At 36.3% G+C, this 19160-nt stretch overlaps 1 protein-coding gene across 4 annotated transcripts in view; it reads right to left on the bottom strand.

Moving 5' to 3' along the window:
• TOR1AIP1 (torsin 1A interacting protein 1) overlaps positions 1-19160 on the bottom strand; it is a 42072-nt gene that overhangs the window by 15451 nt on the left and 7461 nt on the right. For 3 of the 4 annotated variants that reach the window (XM_032319252.1, XM_032319253.1, XM_032319256.1), the window contains exons 5-9: positions 9582-9623; positions 8680-8766; positions 5727-5783; positions 2540-2581; positions 1935-2003 (exon numbers count right to left, since the gene is read on the bottom strand). In XM_032319252.1, the coding sequence (XP_032175143.1) occupies positions 1935-2003; positions 2540-2581; positions 5727-5783; positions 8680-8766; positions 9582-9623 (297 nt within the window). The remainder of the gene's footprint in view (positions 1-1934; positions 2004-2539; positions 2582-5726; positions 5784-8679; positions 8767-9581; positions 9624-19160) is intronic. The other variant, XM_032319255.1, reaches the window with a different exon arrangement.

Raw genomic sequence — 19160 nt, 5'->3', positions numbered from 1 at the left:
TATCAGAGGAAATAAAAATTATAGAAACATTTTTTGGTAACTATGTGTACTATACTTCACTTACTTGGAAGAAATGTATCTGCTATAAATTATACAGACTACACAGTTAAAGAACTAACACACCAGATCTCCCAGATTTATATAGTGTATATATTTAAACTCAACCATTTTTACTTTCTTTTTTTTTAAAGATTTTATTTATTTATATCACAGACAGAGATCACAAGTTAGACAGAGAACACAAGTAGGCAGAGAGGCAGGCAGAGAGAGAGAGGGGGAAGCAGGCTCCCCGCTGAGCAGAGAGCCGATACGGGGCTTGATCCCAGGACCCTGGGATCATGACCTGAGCCGAAGGCAGAGGCTTTAACCCACTGAGACACCTAGGCGCCCCAACCATTTTTACTTCTAAGAATATATTTCTCAGATCTATAAAGTAAGTTTTAATTTTTTTTTTTTTTTTTTTTTTTTTAAGAGAAGGCAGGGAAGGGAGGAGCAGAGGGAGAGAATCTAAAGCAGGCTCCGCACGCAACACAGAGCCTGACCTGGAGCTCAATCTCACAACTCTTGAGATCATGACCTGAGCTAAAGTCAAGAATCAGACACTTAACCAACTGAGCCACTCAGGCACCCCTAAGTTTTAATTTTTGATACTCGTTATGAACATAATCTTAGTAAGCTAAATAATTAATATTTATCTTTCTTATTATAATAGGTCATAAAGAGCAAACTGTAAGAAGAAATGTTTTTTGTTTTTAAGATTTTATTTGAGAAAGAGAGAGACAGCAAGAGCAGGAACACAAGCAGGAGGAGTGGGAGAGGGAGAAGCAGGCCTCCCACTGAGCAGGGAGCCTGACGTGGGGCTCGATCCCAAGACCCTGGGATCATGACCTGGGTCAAAGGCAGACACTTTAAAACTGAACCATCCAGGCGCCCCAAGAAATGGTTTTCTGATAGCAAGGTACATACAATATGGAATGACAGCCAATAATAAAGCAAGAATAGAATGCTTTTTTAATTTTAGTCAGCTGAAGAACTCACATGTGGGATATAAATTCACTGGTGGGAAAAACTGAGCTGTGACTGTCACTACTTTGCTGATGATGGAAAAGCAAAGCCACAGAGGTTTGTTTACTACAAGGTAATCTTGTCCTATTACAGTTTGTCATTTCCTTTCTTTTTTTTTTTTTTTTAAGACTTTATTTTTAAGTAATTTCTACATCCAGTGTAGGCCTTGAACTCACAACCCCAAGATCAAGAGTCACACCAACTGAGCCAGCCAGATGCCTCCCTACAGCTAGTCATTTCTTGAGCAAGAAATATGTGATGGGAATTTTCATATTATCTAAATGAAAAGTAAGGGAGTACCTGATGACCTTGAGATTTATTGTGGTTAGATGAATAAAGAAGGTATAAAAAGTTAAGGGGGACTTATTATTATTATTTTTTTAACACAGTCAAGATTTAATCCAGACACAGCTATAGAAATTATGAAAGACACTGAACTCAAAGCATGATTATTTCATCGTATCTATCTATGGTATTTCTCAAATTTTGTGACATTTAAACCTAAACATGAATTTACTATTTGTAGGTTTCAATCTTTATTACTTAATACAATGGGCAGGCAGAGTTGCTCTAAGTGGTTATTTATATAAAAGTAAACAAAGTCCGCTACAAATAAAAACCAGGTACTGTCAGGAGAGTAGACAGAACTGACAACTTGTAAAGTCTGGACCCATCATCCACGGCTTTCCCACATCATCTTCTGCTCCTCCAAGCAGATGGAAATAACCAGTAATCATAGTTGTTCTTTATTAATGAAATCACAGTCTAAATCCCTATCTGAAGAACTAAGTATTTTTGTATGTTGAATAATGAAGATAACAAATAAACTTACAATTACTTCAGGGATAGGTAGAGATTTATCAACTTACTTTGTGTCCTAGCCCTTATTCTTGCAGCTTGTTCAAACCATTCCTGAGGTTTTTTTTGATATCCTGAGCCTGAAGCAAATACATATATCAAGATTATCATTTCACATACTTTGAAAATATATACCATACAAATTTACAAGGTAAATTTATCACCGAGGCAAAACAAATTTGGGGAGGAAAATAACAAAATCAATAGGTTCAGAAGTAAAAGATAACGTTAAAAGATCATACCATGAAGGATGAACCACTACTTAAAATAGGCAACAAATAAATATATAATCACCTAATAGACAAACCTATGTACAAGTCCTTTGTTCTGATCTGAGAATGACTGAATTCAATAATAACTGAACTTGATTTCAGTATTACTTAAGAAGAAAAAGTTCACCATTTATTCTTGTAAATAAGTTACTTCAGGTAAAATAGTCCTAAACACATTTCTGCATCACAGAGTAATTACACATTTGGTACCAATGTGTGGTGGGATTAAAAGGCAAAGAAGATAAAATTACTTAAAATGCTATTCAAATCTAAATCTAAAATGCTATTCAAATGCTACTCAAAATTACTTGACTAATAAAAGGACAGACAAACCAACCACATACTTAGCACAGAAGGATGCTTATCAACAGTTATGAAGTCTCGACCTGAAACAGAACAGAAAGAGAAGGTCATACAACATATGGAAATAAGAACTGCACAGACATTTTAGTTATATAATATGGATACCATAAACCAAAAAAATCCCCCCAAAATCAAACCTTTCTTTCATCAGTCCCAAACATGCGATATATCCATTTTTCCCCTTTTCTAAACTTGAAAGTATTCAAGAATTAAATATTAGTAAGTTAACTTTTGGATCAATAACATCGAAATAATGGCTGTATGCAGTGAATGTTTACCAGGTATGAAGCATAATTTTAGTTAATTTTCACATTTTATGTGGTTGATCCCGTTATTCCTAATTACAAATCAGGACACCGAAATTAATCATTTGTCCAAGATTACATATCTAGAGGGAGCACAGCTGAGATATAAACCCAGGCAGTCCATATATGTTAATATATACTATATAAGCAATGTTGTGGGCATTACAAAGCAGTTATGGAGAGAAAGATGCTATTTTTTTGTTTTGGGATGGTACCTAAAAACAACTGTAAAATGATACAATGGGACAACTAGAAATGGTATTTCAAACAACTATAACAAAATAAATATCCAAATCTGCCCTTAAGAAATGAGTTATTTCTACAATTGATACAAATGTCACAGTAAATCTGTCAATTTTTTTCAGCAATATACACTAGCTATAAAAGAAATAAAACATTTTAGAAATGTATAACTTAAAAATTCATAAGTATTTATTAAGTACATACTATGGGCAGGAATACCATAGTGAGTAAGATGTATGAACATTCTTTCAGATTTATTTTCAGTCTATACCAACAAAATGCTTTTTAAAAAAAGCAGACACATGCTTTTTAAAACGTCTTTTAAGGACTTATTTATTTGAGAGAGCCTATGTGCATGTGAGGGAGCAGAGAGGGAGCAGCATGGGAAGTGGGAGGGCAGAAGGGGAGGGAGAGGGAGAGAATCTCAAATAAACTCTGCACTGAGTGCAGAGCCCAACACGGTGCTCATTCCCACAACCGGAATGACCTGAACCGAAACCAAGATCAGACCCTTAACCGACTGAGCCACCCAGGCACCCCAAGAAGTACTTTTTTTAAAAAAGTCTCTGACTTAGATCTGTATCTGTTTTTTTTTAAAGATTTTATTTATTTGACAGACAGAGATCACAAGCAGGCAGAGAGGCAGGCAGAGGGGGAGGGGGAAGCAGGCTCCCTGCCGAGCAAGGAGCCTGATGCAGGGCTCGATCCCAGGACCCTGGGATCATGACCTGAGCTGAAGGCAGATGTTTAACTGACTGAGCCACCCAGGTATCCCTAGATCTGTATCTTATAATCAAGGATATGTCACAGTTTAACTGGTGACACATAAAATAATGGCATCTTAGATTTGAGGATATATATCTCAATCACCTATTCATTAGTATACTAGGTATTCATTTTTCATAACTAAAAAGTATGCCACTGCATGCATGTAGCATAATTTATATACAGACATACTTTTTATTTTAAAGACTTTATTTATTTACTTGACAGAGAGAGAGAGAGCGAGAGATCACAAGTAGGCACAGAGACAGACGGAGAGAGCGGGAAAGCAGGCTCCCCGCTGAGCAGAGAGCCCGATGTGGGACTTGATTCCAGGAACCTGAGACCATGACCTGAGCTGAAGGCAGAGGCTTAAACCACTGAGCCACCCAGGGACCCTATATGGAGATACTTTCAAGAGCGTCCAAAGATCAAAGATATAGAATAACAAAGGACAAAGATACCAGATGATTCAACAAGTAATTTTACACAAATGATTTATTTTCCTGTCTCAGTGGCTTCTGTTTTATTGCAGTTTTAAGTTCAAACCCAAAACCTTCCAAAAACTAAATATATAAAAAGTGAAATAAAATGGAATTCTATGAACACAGTAATTACAAAAGAGATTTCTAAAGACTTTTTCTTTAAAAACAGTCTCATGGGACACCTGGGTGGCTCAGTCAGTTAAGTGTCTCTGCCTTTGGCTCAGGTCATGATCCCAGGGTCCTGGGATCAAGTCCCATATCTAGCTCCTTGTTCAGCAGGAAGCCTGCTTCTCTTTCTGCAACAAATAAATAAATAAAGATTTTTATTTATCTTTATTTATTTATTTAGTAAGTAAATAAAGATTTTTATTTATCTTTATTTATTTATTTAGTAAGTAAATAAATAAGACAGTCTCGTATTTAAAAAAAGGTGATGTAGAGGGGCACCTGGGTGGCTCAGTGGATTATAGCCTCTGCCTTTGGCTTGGGTCATGATCCCAGGGTCCTGGGATTGAGCCCCACATTAGGCTCTCTGCTCAGCAGGGAGCCTGCTTCCCCCCCACCTCTGCCTGCCTCTCTGCCTACTTGTGATTTCTGTCAAATAAATAAATAAAATCTTAAAAAAAAAGGTGATGTGGAAAGGAAAAAAAAGTCCTTGAAAATTTTATATACAAAGATATTGTAGGTTGATTAATAATTAAAGTCTGGGACTTGATTTATAAATGGAAGGGAAGAAACTATCATTTTTGCTTAATCTAAGAAATACATATCCATGGTATATAATCTGCAAAATACAGAAGGAAAAGAAAAATGTCACCAATTACTCTACCATCCTGAACAAATCACTGTTATTAGCATTTTACTGTATTACTTTCTAATCTTTTCTTTTGTTAAATTTTCTCAACACATTTGTGAAAATTTTTAAGACTGTGAGGCTAAAAGATTTTTATATACCTACCACCTAGTTTATCATTAACTTTTTATTATACCTTGGTTTATTACTTATTCAATCTTCTAAACTTTTGCAACAGAGCTCAAATCATACTACATATAAAATTTTATATCCTTATTACAATATGTACACCTAAGAAGACTCAAACTACATTAGTTAAATTAAACTGAAAATAGTCAAGAAATTTATATGGGAAGCAAGGACATTCAACAAGTCACGGAATCTAGATGCTTGTTTTTTAAATTCAAGCTTAAGTACATAACTGAAGCAAATTCAAGATGCTGAATGAGTTTTTTAGCATTCACTAGATCTCTTTTTGAACACTGCATGTTAAACTGCAAAAGAGGATCTTTAAAAAAGAACAGCATTTGACCACACACTGAGATAGACTTTTAAGAACTGAAGACACGGTTTTACTTACTTTGGGATGGCTGCCAAAATGATTCTGGATATTGAGTTGATGATCTGGTGGTCTGATCTAAAAAAACAGCAACAAAAATAAATATAGTACACTATAAAGTATAGTATACTTTTTAAGTGCTTATTTTATAGGAGAACAATGAGTAATAAAGAAGCAAAGATAGTCAATAAAACCCCAGGGAATTCAACACTTGGGCACACAATTTATTTTTTAAAAGTTTCTAAAGAGTCATGCTGGATCTAAAAAATTAACTTTCCCTAACCACTTCCTAAAGAGAAAAATGTAAGATATGGAACATGGCATGAGGTAAGGGAGATAATAAAAGCTTTGAGTTGGGAACATTTAGTTTATCATGGATCTTCTTGAAATCATTACTACACATTTTGCCTCAAATTTTTCTTGTAAGTGGCCAATACATTATATATTTTAGTCTACTCTTCTTTAAAAACTTGTTTTCATATAGAGGGGAATCATAACTAAACCTGTTCAAAAGCAATCAGATTGTTATCTTGGAAGCAGGAGCATTTGAGGAAGCAGGAGCATATTCAAGGTGGTGGCTAAATATTTTTCTTACCATATTCTTTTTTTTTTTTTTTTAAGATTTTATTTATTTATTTGACAGAGAGAGATGACAAGCAGGCAGAGAGGCAGGCAGAGAGGCAGGCAAAGAGAGAGGAAGCAGGCTCCCTGCTGAGCGGAGAGCCCCATGCGGCGCTTGATCCCAGGACCCTGAGATCATGACCTGAGCCAAAGGCAGTGGCTTAACCCACTGAGCCACCCAGGCGCCCCTTTCTTACCATATTCTATTACTAAAAAATTCCAAGCATCGGGGCGCCTGGGTGGCTCAGTGGGTTAAGCCGCTGCCTTCAGCTCAGGTCATGATCTCAGAGTCCTGGGATCGAGTCCCGCATCGGGCTCTCTGCTCGGCGGAGAGCCTGCTTCCCTCTCTCTCTCTGCCTGTCTCTCCATCTACTTGTGATTTCTCTCTGTCAAATAAATAAATAAAATCTTTAAAAAAAAAAAAAAAAAAAAAAAATTCCAAGCATCAATCTCTAAAACATATTACTAAAATAATATATTAACTAATGTGTTGCATTTATTATAAAATAAAAAGACATTTTAAATGGATGAAATATAAATATACATGAAATTCTAGTATTTTCTTCCTGCACTCCAATGGATCTGGTTTTGTTTTGTTTTTATTTAAATTCCAGTTAATTAACATATGGTATACTACTAGTTTCAGATGTAGGATTAAGTTACTTAATGCTTCCATATACTCCCTGGTGCTCAGCACAGCACAGGCACTCCTTAATCCCATCACCAGCTTTACCCATTCCCCACCCTCCCTCCCCTACTGGTCGGGTTGTCCTCTATAGTTAAGAGTCTGTTTCTTTGCCTCTCTCTCTCTTTTTCCCCCTTGGCTCATTTGTTTCTTCTTGTACCTCTTCTGTGATAATTAGCCCAGGAAATAATCTAGGAAAATATGTGTTCTTCTTAATATGCTCCCCTTTTTGTTCTTTAGCTAGAGTTTTCTTCCACATGCGGGTATATGCTTCATTAAGAATTTACTAGAATTCTAAAGGGATCACAGAGCCTGTGGTTTACGTAGTTTTGAAGAGCTATATGCTAGTAGCAATGGCGTCAAATTATTGGCTATATGAATGGCTTAATCAGTCTCTAATTTTTAGAGCTTTGTGTATACTTATACCAAAACTAATAAGAACGATGAATTTCAGTGCTTACTATGTGACAGGTACTTTCTAGGTGCTTGCACGTGTGATTTAATTTAACCTCTTAAAAACCCAGATGAGGAAACTGAGGAACACGGAAGTTAAACAATGGCCCGAGGGCACCAACCTAGTAGAGGAGGATTGGAACCCGGGACTCAGGCTCCAGAGCCCATGTTCTTAACCACTATGCTAGAACGGTGCATATCTCCTTTGGGATTTCTGTATCTAGAAAGAATGGGGGAAAATGAGGAAGGGTGGAAAACAGAGAGAATACCAAATGCCCATATGCCGGCTTATGAGCTTATTTTTAAAATGGAATGATGAAGTAAAACAGGAATTATAGAAATTCTCAAAAGGTGGTGAGGGCAAAGTAAAAACTGACTCTTTCATAGGACTAAAATATAAATTCATTATCTGCAGAGTTTACAAACTGGTTCCGCAGCCTCTTAAAACTCAATTGGTATTTTTTTCTCTTTAGTCACTTCTTTCCTTTACTACACAAATTCATGTGAACAATCATAAACTGTTATTATTGACCTGGCGTGAATTTGAACAATCCAGATATAAAAGCAATTACCTAGGTATATTAAAACTTCCTAAAAGCTAACTAACATTCCTGTTGGTGTAATGAGTACCAATGCCAATGAGATCAGTTTCTCTCTAAGATGTAAAAAAATTTTTTTAAAGATTTCTTTGAGAGGGAGAGAGAGAATGTGTGCATACACACACACAAACACACACACACACACACACACACACACACACAGGAGTATGCAAGAGGAGGGAGGGCCAGAGGTGGAGGGCAAGCAGACTCCCTGCTAAGAGGGAAACCTGACATGGGGCTCAATTCCAGGACCCTGAGATCACGACCAGAGCTGAAGGCAGATGCTTAACCCACTAAGCCAACCCGGGCATTCCTCTCTATAATATGTTTTTAAAAAACTACAAATAACTCTTCTTTTGAGCACAAAAAGTATCTTCTATTCCATTAATATCAAAGTAGGCTAAAAAGTGACTTATTTATTTAGTTGTTACATGGCATTACAGTACTAATTAGATGCACACATGAAATCAGTAATTTTAATAAATAGTAAAAAGTTCACAACTTTTAATAAAACACTTTGAAGTATTTTTTTAAAAGCAAATTCACAAATACCTTTATATTTTAACTAAAAAGACAGCTCCTAAGATAAAGTCATACGTATATAAAGCAATGTTACCTCCAGAATCAAGAGAATCCCCGGATCTGACCTTAACAGTAGTAATATCACTGTCAGAGCTGTCCTGATCATCCTGTTCAGTTTCTCCTAAAAAGAAGTAAATCATACACTAGTAGAGTGTTTACTCAATACTTTAATGATCTAGATTAAAAAACAAGTAATTCAACATTAAAATGAGACCTCTCGAATTATCAGATATAGAATTGTTATTTATTATGCTTACTATTCTGGATCACAAATTTTCCTACAAGCTAAAATTGGGCTCATTAATGTTCTCTGAGGCACATAATTATCTCTCAAACAAATATTCAGAGTAATATCTATAAGATTATATTCTGAGGCTTTACTATAGAGTCAAAGAGTGAACAACTGAGCATTAAGTAGTGGAAAAGTTCTACATTATGGGGGGAACTATATATAGTGTGTAAATATAGGTAAGATTTATACAGGCACACACGTGTATACATATGTCCCTCTGTGTTTCTGAAAGGGGGATGTACACACACATCTATATACAAAATCTAGTAAGCAGGTAACCTTAGATTATGTGGGTTCTAAAATAGGACTAAATTTATTGTACTATTTACAGGCTGATTTTGGAAAAATGATTATTTTAATACCATAGTCAGAGGCCAGCATATGCCAGAATCTTTTTTTATTAACTTTGCTTAAAATTAACAACTCAGATAAAAAGATGCTTAAAATGCATATAAAGACTATCATCCCTCACTCTTATCCTATTTTACCTGCCCAATTATGAGTTCAGATAAGCATGGATTTTTTTCTTTTCCCAAAGAAAAAGACTATTTTCTACTCTTTCTAAAGTACTATCAAAACTGCACCTCATGTTAATGGACCAAAAAAAAAAAAAAAAAAAAAAGATTTAGAATATTTTAGAATACCTCCTTCAGAAAAATTGACTTTCTGTTGGATACTGGTGGCTTCTAGAAAAAAAAAGCAGACATGTCACATGTAATACCAAAAGCTAAAGCTCAGAAATAAGTAAGAGCATGTAATTTAGGAAAGGGAACATAAAGACAGACCAACCAACTTTTTTTCTATTAAATCTTAAAAATATATGTATCATTTACCTCTAGGTTATGTGAGAAATAAGTCTGACAGAAACTAGAATCAGAAAGTTTATTTTTCCTTTAGCCGCCAGGTCCATCTGAACTCTAAAATGTAACCTGTTGCAGGAAACATTAAATTCTCTGTGGACAAATATTCCAGTCCCTATATAGGTTAACTGTATTCTCATTCTCCTATTTGCCAGAGTCCCTACACACTCTTAAGACACCCAACATCCTGGTAGAACTGACAAACCAGTTCTTTATTGCACTGATATAGCCAAAAAGAAAGAAAGAGGGAAAGAAACTGTCTAGCTCCAGCAAGTTCATGAACACCACTATTTCTCAGAGGCAGATAATCTGGACAAAGACAAATGACACAATGTATCAAACAAATTTTAAATGTAGTATTTTTATATGGGGTATTCTGAAAGGTTTTTAATTGAAGGGAGATGAATCCAAATGTGGCCTTGCATTAATTGGGCTAAAATACTGCATTTGAGAATTTGAGAAGTAGCATGAATCAGATTGCTCACAAAGCTGAAATCTGTTTCTTTTCCCTCTAATTATCTTAACCTGTATTTGCTTTCCAAAAGGGAAAACTACTGTGAAAGACAAGTGTCAACAAATTTTATGGTGAATTTAGGAATCTTCTGTTCAGGTCAGTTTAATTATATTAATATAACACTGGTCAAACTATTCCTACTATAATAGTGGCAAATGTACATCAATATGTGAAATATATTTGTAAAATTTTTGATCTGGTATATTAGATTCCACTTTAATCTAGGATCTTTAGGTAGACTGTCTTTTCAATTTTCTTTTCCAAGATGGAAAATGGAAAGCCAAATATGCCTTAGTGCTATTCTCTTAAAATTTTTTTATTAATATTTCCATTTATATAAAAAGGTATAATTCCCTTTTGGAGGGAATTCCCATTTGGAGTTTTCTAGGCATGTATTACTGTACTTGTTTTTTGTTCAGCAGTTTACTTTCTTTATTCATATAACTTACCCCACAGCATGCAAACAGATGTTTTCTTAAAAAAAATCAGTGGTTATGTCTTACATCATTATCTTAATAATAGTTAAGCCCTTGATATTTACATGCTGCTAGTTAATTTTCTAAAAACCTTCATGTCTGCTATCGGATTCTCACAAGGTCATAAGGGAATAATTTCCTAGGTAATGCTCATAGATATTAAATGACTTTTCTAAGGGTGTCAGAACAGATGATGAAAAAAAGACTTGAACACAGGGCTCTTTTGATTTCTAGTCTACTGCCCATCTACCACTGCATCGGTCTAGTTTATAATGGCATACAGTCAGCAATGATCATTACTTTTTAAATTAATTCTTTTATTTTAAAGAGCAGCTTAAGATTCACAGTAAAACTGAGGGGAAGGTAGTTAGAGTTCCTATATAGTCCCTGACCCAACATAGGAATAGCCTCCTTCCTCCATTATCAACATCTCCCATTAGAGTAGTCTATTTGTTGAGAAGTGGTGCCACTGATGGATCTATATTATACACCATAATCCCCCAAAGGCCCTAATTTACATTACAGTGCACTCCTGGGTGTTGCACATTCTGTGGGTTTAGACAAATGTATGATGACACGTATCCGTCATTACGGCATCATACAGGGTATTTTCATGCCCTAAAAAAACCCTGGGCTCCATTCTATTCATCCTTCCCCTACCACCACCACCACCACCACCGCCACCACCAAATCCTTGATGACCACAAATCTTTTTACTGTCTCAATAGTGTTGCCTTTTCCAGAAAGTCATAATTGGTTCTTGCATGTCTTTTCATGGCTTGATAGCTCATTTCTTTTTAGCACTGAATAAGACTCCATTGTCTGGACGTGCCAGTTCATTTATCCATTCACCTACTGAAAGACAAGTTGGTTAATTCCAAGTTTTGGCAATTATGAATAAAGATGCTATATATGTGTGCAGGTTTTTGTGTAAACATTAAGTTTTCAACTCCTCTGGGTAAATACCAAGGAATGTAATTGCTGGATTATCTAGTAAGAATGTGGTTTTGTAAGAAACCATCCAACTGTCTTCAAAGTGTATGTATCATTTCATATCCCCACTAACAATGAATGCGTTCCTCTTGCTCCACATTCTTGTTAGCATTTGGCACTGCTAGTTTTTTAGATGTTGGCTATTGTAAGAGATATGTAGCGGTATATTGTTTTAAACTGCATTTCCCTGATGACATATAATGTAGAGCATCTTTTCATACGCTTACTTGCGATCTGTGTATCTGCCATTGAGGTGTCTGTTAAGTCTTTGGCTCATTTTTCAATCAGGTTGTCTTTTTATTGTTGAGTGCTAACAGTTCTTTGTGTATTTTGGATAGTTGTCCTTTATTAGATGTGTCATTTGCAAGTATTTACGCTAAGTCTGTGCCTTTTGTTCTTATTGTCTCCTTATCGTCTTTTGCAGAGCAGAGGTTTGTAACTTTCAACTTTGAGTTGTTGAGATTTTCATTGCAAATACACTGAATCTATAGATTTAAGTAGAAAAGAAGCCATATCTTGACAGCACTGAGTCTTCCCATTTGTGAATGTGGAATATTTCCATTTTTTAAAAAAAATTCTGTGATTTTATTAATCAGTTTTATAGTTTTTCTCATATAAATCTTGTACAAATCTTGGATTTATAGCTAAGTATGTCATTTGGGGGAGGGCATGCTATTGTAAATTGTAGTGTTTTTAATTTCAAATTTCTCTCGATCTTTGCTGGTATGTAGAAGTGATTAGCTTTGGTATATTAACCTTGCATCCTGCAACCTTGCTATATAATTACTTACTAGTTCCTATTTTTGTCCATTCTTTTAGATTTTCTACATTAATGATTCTATTACCATTGAACAAAGACAGCTTTCTTTCTTTCTTCCCAACCTGTATACCTTTTGTTTCCTTTTGTCTTACTTACATTTGCCAGAACTTCCAGCACAATGTTGATAAGGAATGGTGAGCAGGACCATCTCTGCCTAAGTATGCATTTAGGCTCCTTTATGGCTTTTCATGGCTTGACAGCTTATTTCTTTTTAGCACTTGTAATAATACAAAAGCTTCCAGTTTCTCACCATTTTGATGTTAGCTATTTAGATTTTTTGTAGTACTGTGAAACTGAGAAAGATCCCCGCTATTCCTGTTTATCACGAATGGGTGTTGGATGCTGTCACATGCTTTTTCTATATATATCAACAGGATCACGTCATTTTTCTTTTTTAGTTTGTTTATGTGATAGACTTTCAAATGTGGAACCAGCCTGGGACAAATTCTACTTGGTTGTAGTGTATCTCTACACCCAATGTGGAGCTTAAATTCACAACCCCCAGATCCAGTCACAAGCTTTACTGACTTGAACCAGTCACATGCCCAATTCTTTTTGTAGTTTGGACTCATTTTGCTAATATTTTATGGAAGACTATTGCTTCTATGTTCATGAGATATTGATCTGTAGTTTTGTTTTCTTGTATCTGTCTAGGCTTGGTATTAGGGGAATACTGGCCTCACAGGATGAGCTGGGAAGCAATTCCTCTGCTTCTATATATAGTAATTTGTGACATTTTTTTCTTAGTTTTATCTCTTCTTTTTTCTTTTTTCCTTGGTTAGCCTGGCTAAAGGCTTTACCTTTGATGGTAATTTTGCAAGGTACTAGGCTTGGTCTTTTACTCTCTACACTTGAAATCATTCACTCTACTCCTTCCTTGCTTGTATGGTTTCTGAAGAAAATTTGAATGTAATTCTTCTATTTTTTCCTTTATAGGTCAGTTCTTCTAGCTTCTTTAAGGTTTTGTCTTTGATTTTCTGTAGTTTGAAAATGATAAACACCTAGGTGTATTTCTCTCTCTCTCTCTCTCTTTTTTTTTTTTTTTGGCATTTATTCTGCTTGGTGTTCTCTAAGCTTCCTGAATCTGTGATTTGGCATCTGACATTAACTTGAAGAAATTCTTAATCATTATTGTCTCAAGTATTTGTGTCCTTTTTTCTTCTTTTGCCACTCCCATTATGTGTGTTAAACATTTTATAGCTATATAGTCCTTGGGTGGTGTTTTTTTCAGTCATTGATACTTCTTTTTGGTTGAGAATTCTGGTTTTTAAAATTAAGATGTAACTGACACATAAACATTGTGTAAGTCTGTCTACAACACACTGACTTAATACATTTATATATTGCATTACCACGATCACAGCATAGTTAACACGTCTATCGTATCACATTATCATTTATTTGAGTAGTCTATCGATACGCCCTCTAGCACAGAACTTTCTTTTCCTCAGCCATATCCAATCTACGATGTCCGTCAAAGGCAGTCTTCATTTCTATTAGAGTGTTTATCTCTAGCGATTCTTTCTGATTCTTAGGATTTCTGTTTCTGTTTACACTGTCCGTTTGCACATGCTGTCTACTCTACTCGTTAGACTCTCTAGCAAAATCAATCATAGTTGTTTTAGATTTCTGGTCTTATAACTCTTAACATTCCTGTCGTATCTGGTTCTGATGTTGGTGGGTTCTTCAAATTATTTTTTGCCCTTTGATAGGTCTTTTCCCTTTTTTTTCTTTGAGAGAGAGAGAACAAATGCACGCACATGAATGTGGGAGGGGCAGAGGAAGAGGGAGAGAGAGAATCTTTAAGCAGGTTCCATAATCAGTTCAGAGCCTGATGCAGGGCTTGATCTCACCACCCCGAGATTACGACCTGAGCCGAAATCAGGCACCCACCTTTGTGTATGTCTTGACACCAAATCTTAATCTTCTGTCCTGACAGCTGAACATGGTGGACTGGGTAAAAGGAACTGCTGTAAACAAGCCTTCAGAAATGCAGTGATGAGGTCTGGGGGAAGGGAAAGGGCTCCCGAGTCCTGTAACTCTTCGTCTTTCAGTGAGTTTATGCCTCTGAACTGTGAACTTCACAAGTGGTTCTCATTGTTTTTCTTTCTTCCTTAGGTGGGACAGGTTGTCTAGAGTGGCCTGCCATATGTTATTTTCCTTCCCCGCAGCTGCATGCTGATAATACTCCAGTAGGTCAGGCTCTGGTAACTCGACTGCCTTGAAGGCAGGCCTTGTTAATAGGACATATTTCCAAATGATTCCTTTCCCCCCTCTCCCTGCCAAAGCATGAGAGAATTTTTCTCTGGTACTTACTATGGGGATTTGGTTGAGCTCCTGGAGGTAAACCTCACAGTACAGTGGGGGCACCATGCTGACTGGGTCCCCTTGGCATTTTTCACTCTCAGACTTCACATGGAGCCTCCTACAATTGATCAGTTATAGCTCAGGTTTTTCTACCCCAGAACTGGTTCCTGCAGAGGTCTCCACTTTTCAGTCTTTGCTCTTAGGAAGCCAAGATATCCTGTATTTGTCTCTCTACTCTGGGAGGCAAGGATTTGCCCTGCGTTCTCTCCTTTCTCACAGATCCAAAAAGAGCTTTTGATTTTTCAGTTGTGTTTATTTATTGTTAGGTTGGCATGGTGACTTCCAAGCTTCTTACATGTGGACAAGGAGGGAAACCAGAAGTATCTCAATTTTTAAAATAAATTAATGATAAAGAAAAGACAGAGTGCTGAACTCTTCTCAGGTTCCAACAACTTCTAAGTGTAACTCATTTACAAAGCAGTTTTGCTGAAGTCACATTTATATTAGGGCATTATGTTTTATATAATTAAAAAATTATTTGGCATAGCAAAATTTAAGGCTGAATTGATTTTAGAATCTGTATATTCCTTCACAGAGCTACCAGTGTGTGTGTGTGAGGGAACATATAGTGCAGTTATCCTTCCCTTTTCGATCCTAATTTATTTCCATGTACTTTTTAAACTCCAGGTCAATTTCTTTAGAGCCAATTCACCTAATAATCAATCCCTCATATACAGGTTGCTGAAAATTCAATTTCCTTTGTTTTGTTTATGTATGTATTATCTAATCAGTCTGCGGGATGATTTAAGAATTTTTTTAACCAATTTATATAAGGGAGCTCCCATTTTTTCTATCATTATATTTGAAGTATTCAATGTATCATGGATTTTATCGATTTTTGAACACTTTTAAATCTTTGATTCTAGTCTTTAAAAGCCCTTTCTATAGAATTTTATGTTTCTAACAATATTTATCAATAGTATTCAAGACATGAACAGTAACTTGCTAAACACGGTTATCTTGATAATATCACTAATATCCTTGTGCCTTATGCATAATCCAAAGATATGTCATGAATTAGATGTTCTAAATAATAATAAAACCTATACATTTATTTGATTTGATAATAATCATCACTATGTCAGTCTACCCATTGTCTTGACTATATTTACAATTTTTTTAAAACTAAGTTTCCCTAACTTTATATTTTTTAAATTCTATTCATTCATTTGACAGAGAGAGGGAGACAGTGAGAGAGGGAATGTAAGCAGAGGGAGTGGGAGGAGGAGAAGCAGGCTTCCTATTGAGCAGGGAGCCTGATGCAGAGCGCGGTCCCAGGACCCCGGGACCAGGATCCAAACCAAAGGCAGATGCTTAACATGGTTTTCATTTTAGTAAATGAAGGTCAAGAATTCCAAGTCTACTGTTAGACTGTCATCCTAGAAGTTATTTAACATATCTCAGAGTCACAGCTAATCTGAGACTATTGTCTCTAATGCAAAAGGGTTTAATTTCTCATACTGCACAGACTCTGAAGATAAACAGAGATGTCTATTACAAGACATTAACAAGTACCTGCAAATCTCTTTCCCCACTCTGCTTGCTACTGACCCTTCAAAATTCAGGTCAAATGCTCTTTCCTTCATGAAACCTGCCCAACCTCTCCTCCACGCTATCACATACACATAGCACCATTTTAACACTTAGAAAATTACAATAATTTTCCCAACAGGTTTTTCTTTTCCATTAGATCATGAGTATAAGAGCTAGAGAAAAAAAATCCCATGGCTCGTTATGGTTCTAGCATTTATTAGGCCAGTCACTGATATAGAGAAGGTTATTAAAAATAAAATATTTAATAAATGAATAGATTTTTATATCACAGAATAAATTTTTAAGTTAAGGCTTTCGTTAATATTTCTCACACCATGGGGCACCTGGGTGGCTCAGTGGGTTTAAAAGCATCTGCCTTTGGCTCGGGTCATGATCCCAGGGTCCTGGGATCAAGCCCCACCATCGGGCGCTCTGCTCAGCGGGGAGTCTGCTTCCTCCTCTCTCTCTGCCTGCCTCTCTGCCTACTTGTGATCTCTGTCTGTCAAATAACTAAATAAAATCTTAAAAAAAAAATATTTCTCACACCATGACAACATTACTTAACAACTCAAGAAAATACTGTGAAATTAGTGCTTAATGATTAGGTTTCATGCAAGGTTTTAAACATTCTGTTTTCATCTTTTTAATCTAAGCTGCAAAGAATATATAAATATTTAAATACAACTGATGAATCAGCAGCATCTAGGACTATACAAAAGTTTTAATTTCATTTCTCTCTTTTGTATTCATCTTCCTCTTTTTTAAACTCCTTGGCTTCTACATGTAGAAGGTTAAAAACATTTATTTTTTTTAAAGGTATTATTCTTCACTATGCTTACACAGAATCTTTGAGAAATTAAACTCTTATTTGGAGCAGTAATACCCTTAATTTAAAAAAAAATAGTTAAAATATTATAAAGTTGTGGCAAAACAGAGAGAATAGGCTAGGTCTGAGTACAACCGCCCATAGGTGGGGACATCCTGGCTGAGGGGAGTAGAGCTTGGGCCTGGGGCTGGCAACTTCACCCCCCAGGATCTCCAGAACTCACCATTCCCTACCACCGGTGTCCCTCAGATCCACTGTGAGAACATGGTACAGGTCTTAGCCTAGACATTCTGGCCACTGACTTTACCTACTACCTGGTCTGCAAAGGGATGCCATTCCATCAGGACCACAAGATCTCCAAGAAGGCGTGTTCATGGCCAAGACCAAAGGGGTTGCCCTCAACCAGTTATCGCCGAAGGAGCTATGGGCCCTTAGCCCAATGGGTCATTGTTCATGGGCCACATAGGCTGCCTGTGGTACTACAGACACAGAATGGAGCAGTATACTGCCTTGAGTGGCACAGTGGGCTCTAGGGTCGATAGGCACATCAGCCCAGTGTGAGCACTGCTGCAGGCCCAGCAGGCCTAGAGCCTTCCCCACCCCTGATTCCAAATAAAGTGGGCCCAAGAGAGAAAAAAATCGTAAAAGCTGTGCCATTTAGTAGACAAATGGCAATAATTAAAGGAGCTGTTAAGGAGGTACTACTTTTCCAATAATCTCAACCAATTAGGGAAAGGTACTTTCAGAAGTCCTAGGAACTTGCTTGTTATAAGAGTAGATCACTTACAACCATCTCTTCTGGTGGAAACCAACTACTAACTGTATCACCTTCTTCTGCTTGGCTACAGTTTTTAAGGAAAATACAAAGTTCCAGGTATATTTGTACTACAGACTTTCTATTCCTAGAGACTTGTCGAATGTGTTGGTGTGAGAAGCGAAGGATATGCAAGGAAATAAAACTTTTATTTCGTGCTTTGTCTGAGGACAAAGATAGATTTCATGAATCAAACTCTCATGCTTTCCCAAAGAGAAGACGAGCTAGAATACAGGAGCCGTTGTATCTCCTGTCTTCTTGTGGTGTCCACAGAGGCTAATAATGGGGTGCTACAATAAATCTACGTCCAGGCAAGTATGTAACTGTCTGAATTTACTCTTAAACAAATGTCACTTTGGCTGATTTGTGGTCTCTATCCCTGCCACTGATATAAACCAGAAAGTGGTAAACTTTTTCCATAAAGGGCCAAATAGTAAATATTTGAGACTCTGCCAGCCACACAAAGTCTCTTTTCTTAGCTCATAGACTCTACAAAAACAGAATTGCAGGTAAGATTTTACTCAGAAGCTGACTCCCCATACAGATACCTTTAAGAGAGGTACCTCTAAGATTATTCAATGTCAACCATGCTTTTGAGGAAAGGGTCAGGATGGGGCAGCAGGCAGGAGAGTATAAAAAACAGTTTGGGGATATCAATAATATTGAAGCTCCATGAATAGCCACTTTTAATACTCTAAGAATATTACCATAAAAAAGAATCAGAAGATGCCATTCTCTGGCAATCCTGTAGAAATTTTTCTTTAAACCGGAAAGCAGTTTTAAAAAAGTTAGTTCTTATTATAAAGTATTTATAAAAATAATTTTAAAATCTACAATAGAAAGTAAAAGTGCTGAATTATTTCAGCTCCAACTTCTCTTCCAATTAAGAGATTATAACTTAAAAAAATTGGGGGGGGGTTTAAATAAAGCATTTGAGAAACTCTGGTGGGTAAGTTGCATAATGTAAAGAACGTTTTCAGTAGCCAGACACTAAATCCTGAAATCTTTAAGAAATCAGCC

This window comes from Mustela erminea, chromosome 17, assembly GCF_009829155.1.
Source record: "Mustela erminea isolate mMusErm1 chromosome 17, mMusErm1.Pri, whole genome shotgun sequence".
Classification (NCBI taxonomy): Eukaryota; Metazoa; Chordata; class Mammalia; order Carnivora; family Mustelidae; genus Mustela; species Mustela erminea.
This window is presented reverse-complemented; position numbering and strand designations above follow the sequence as displayed.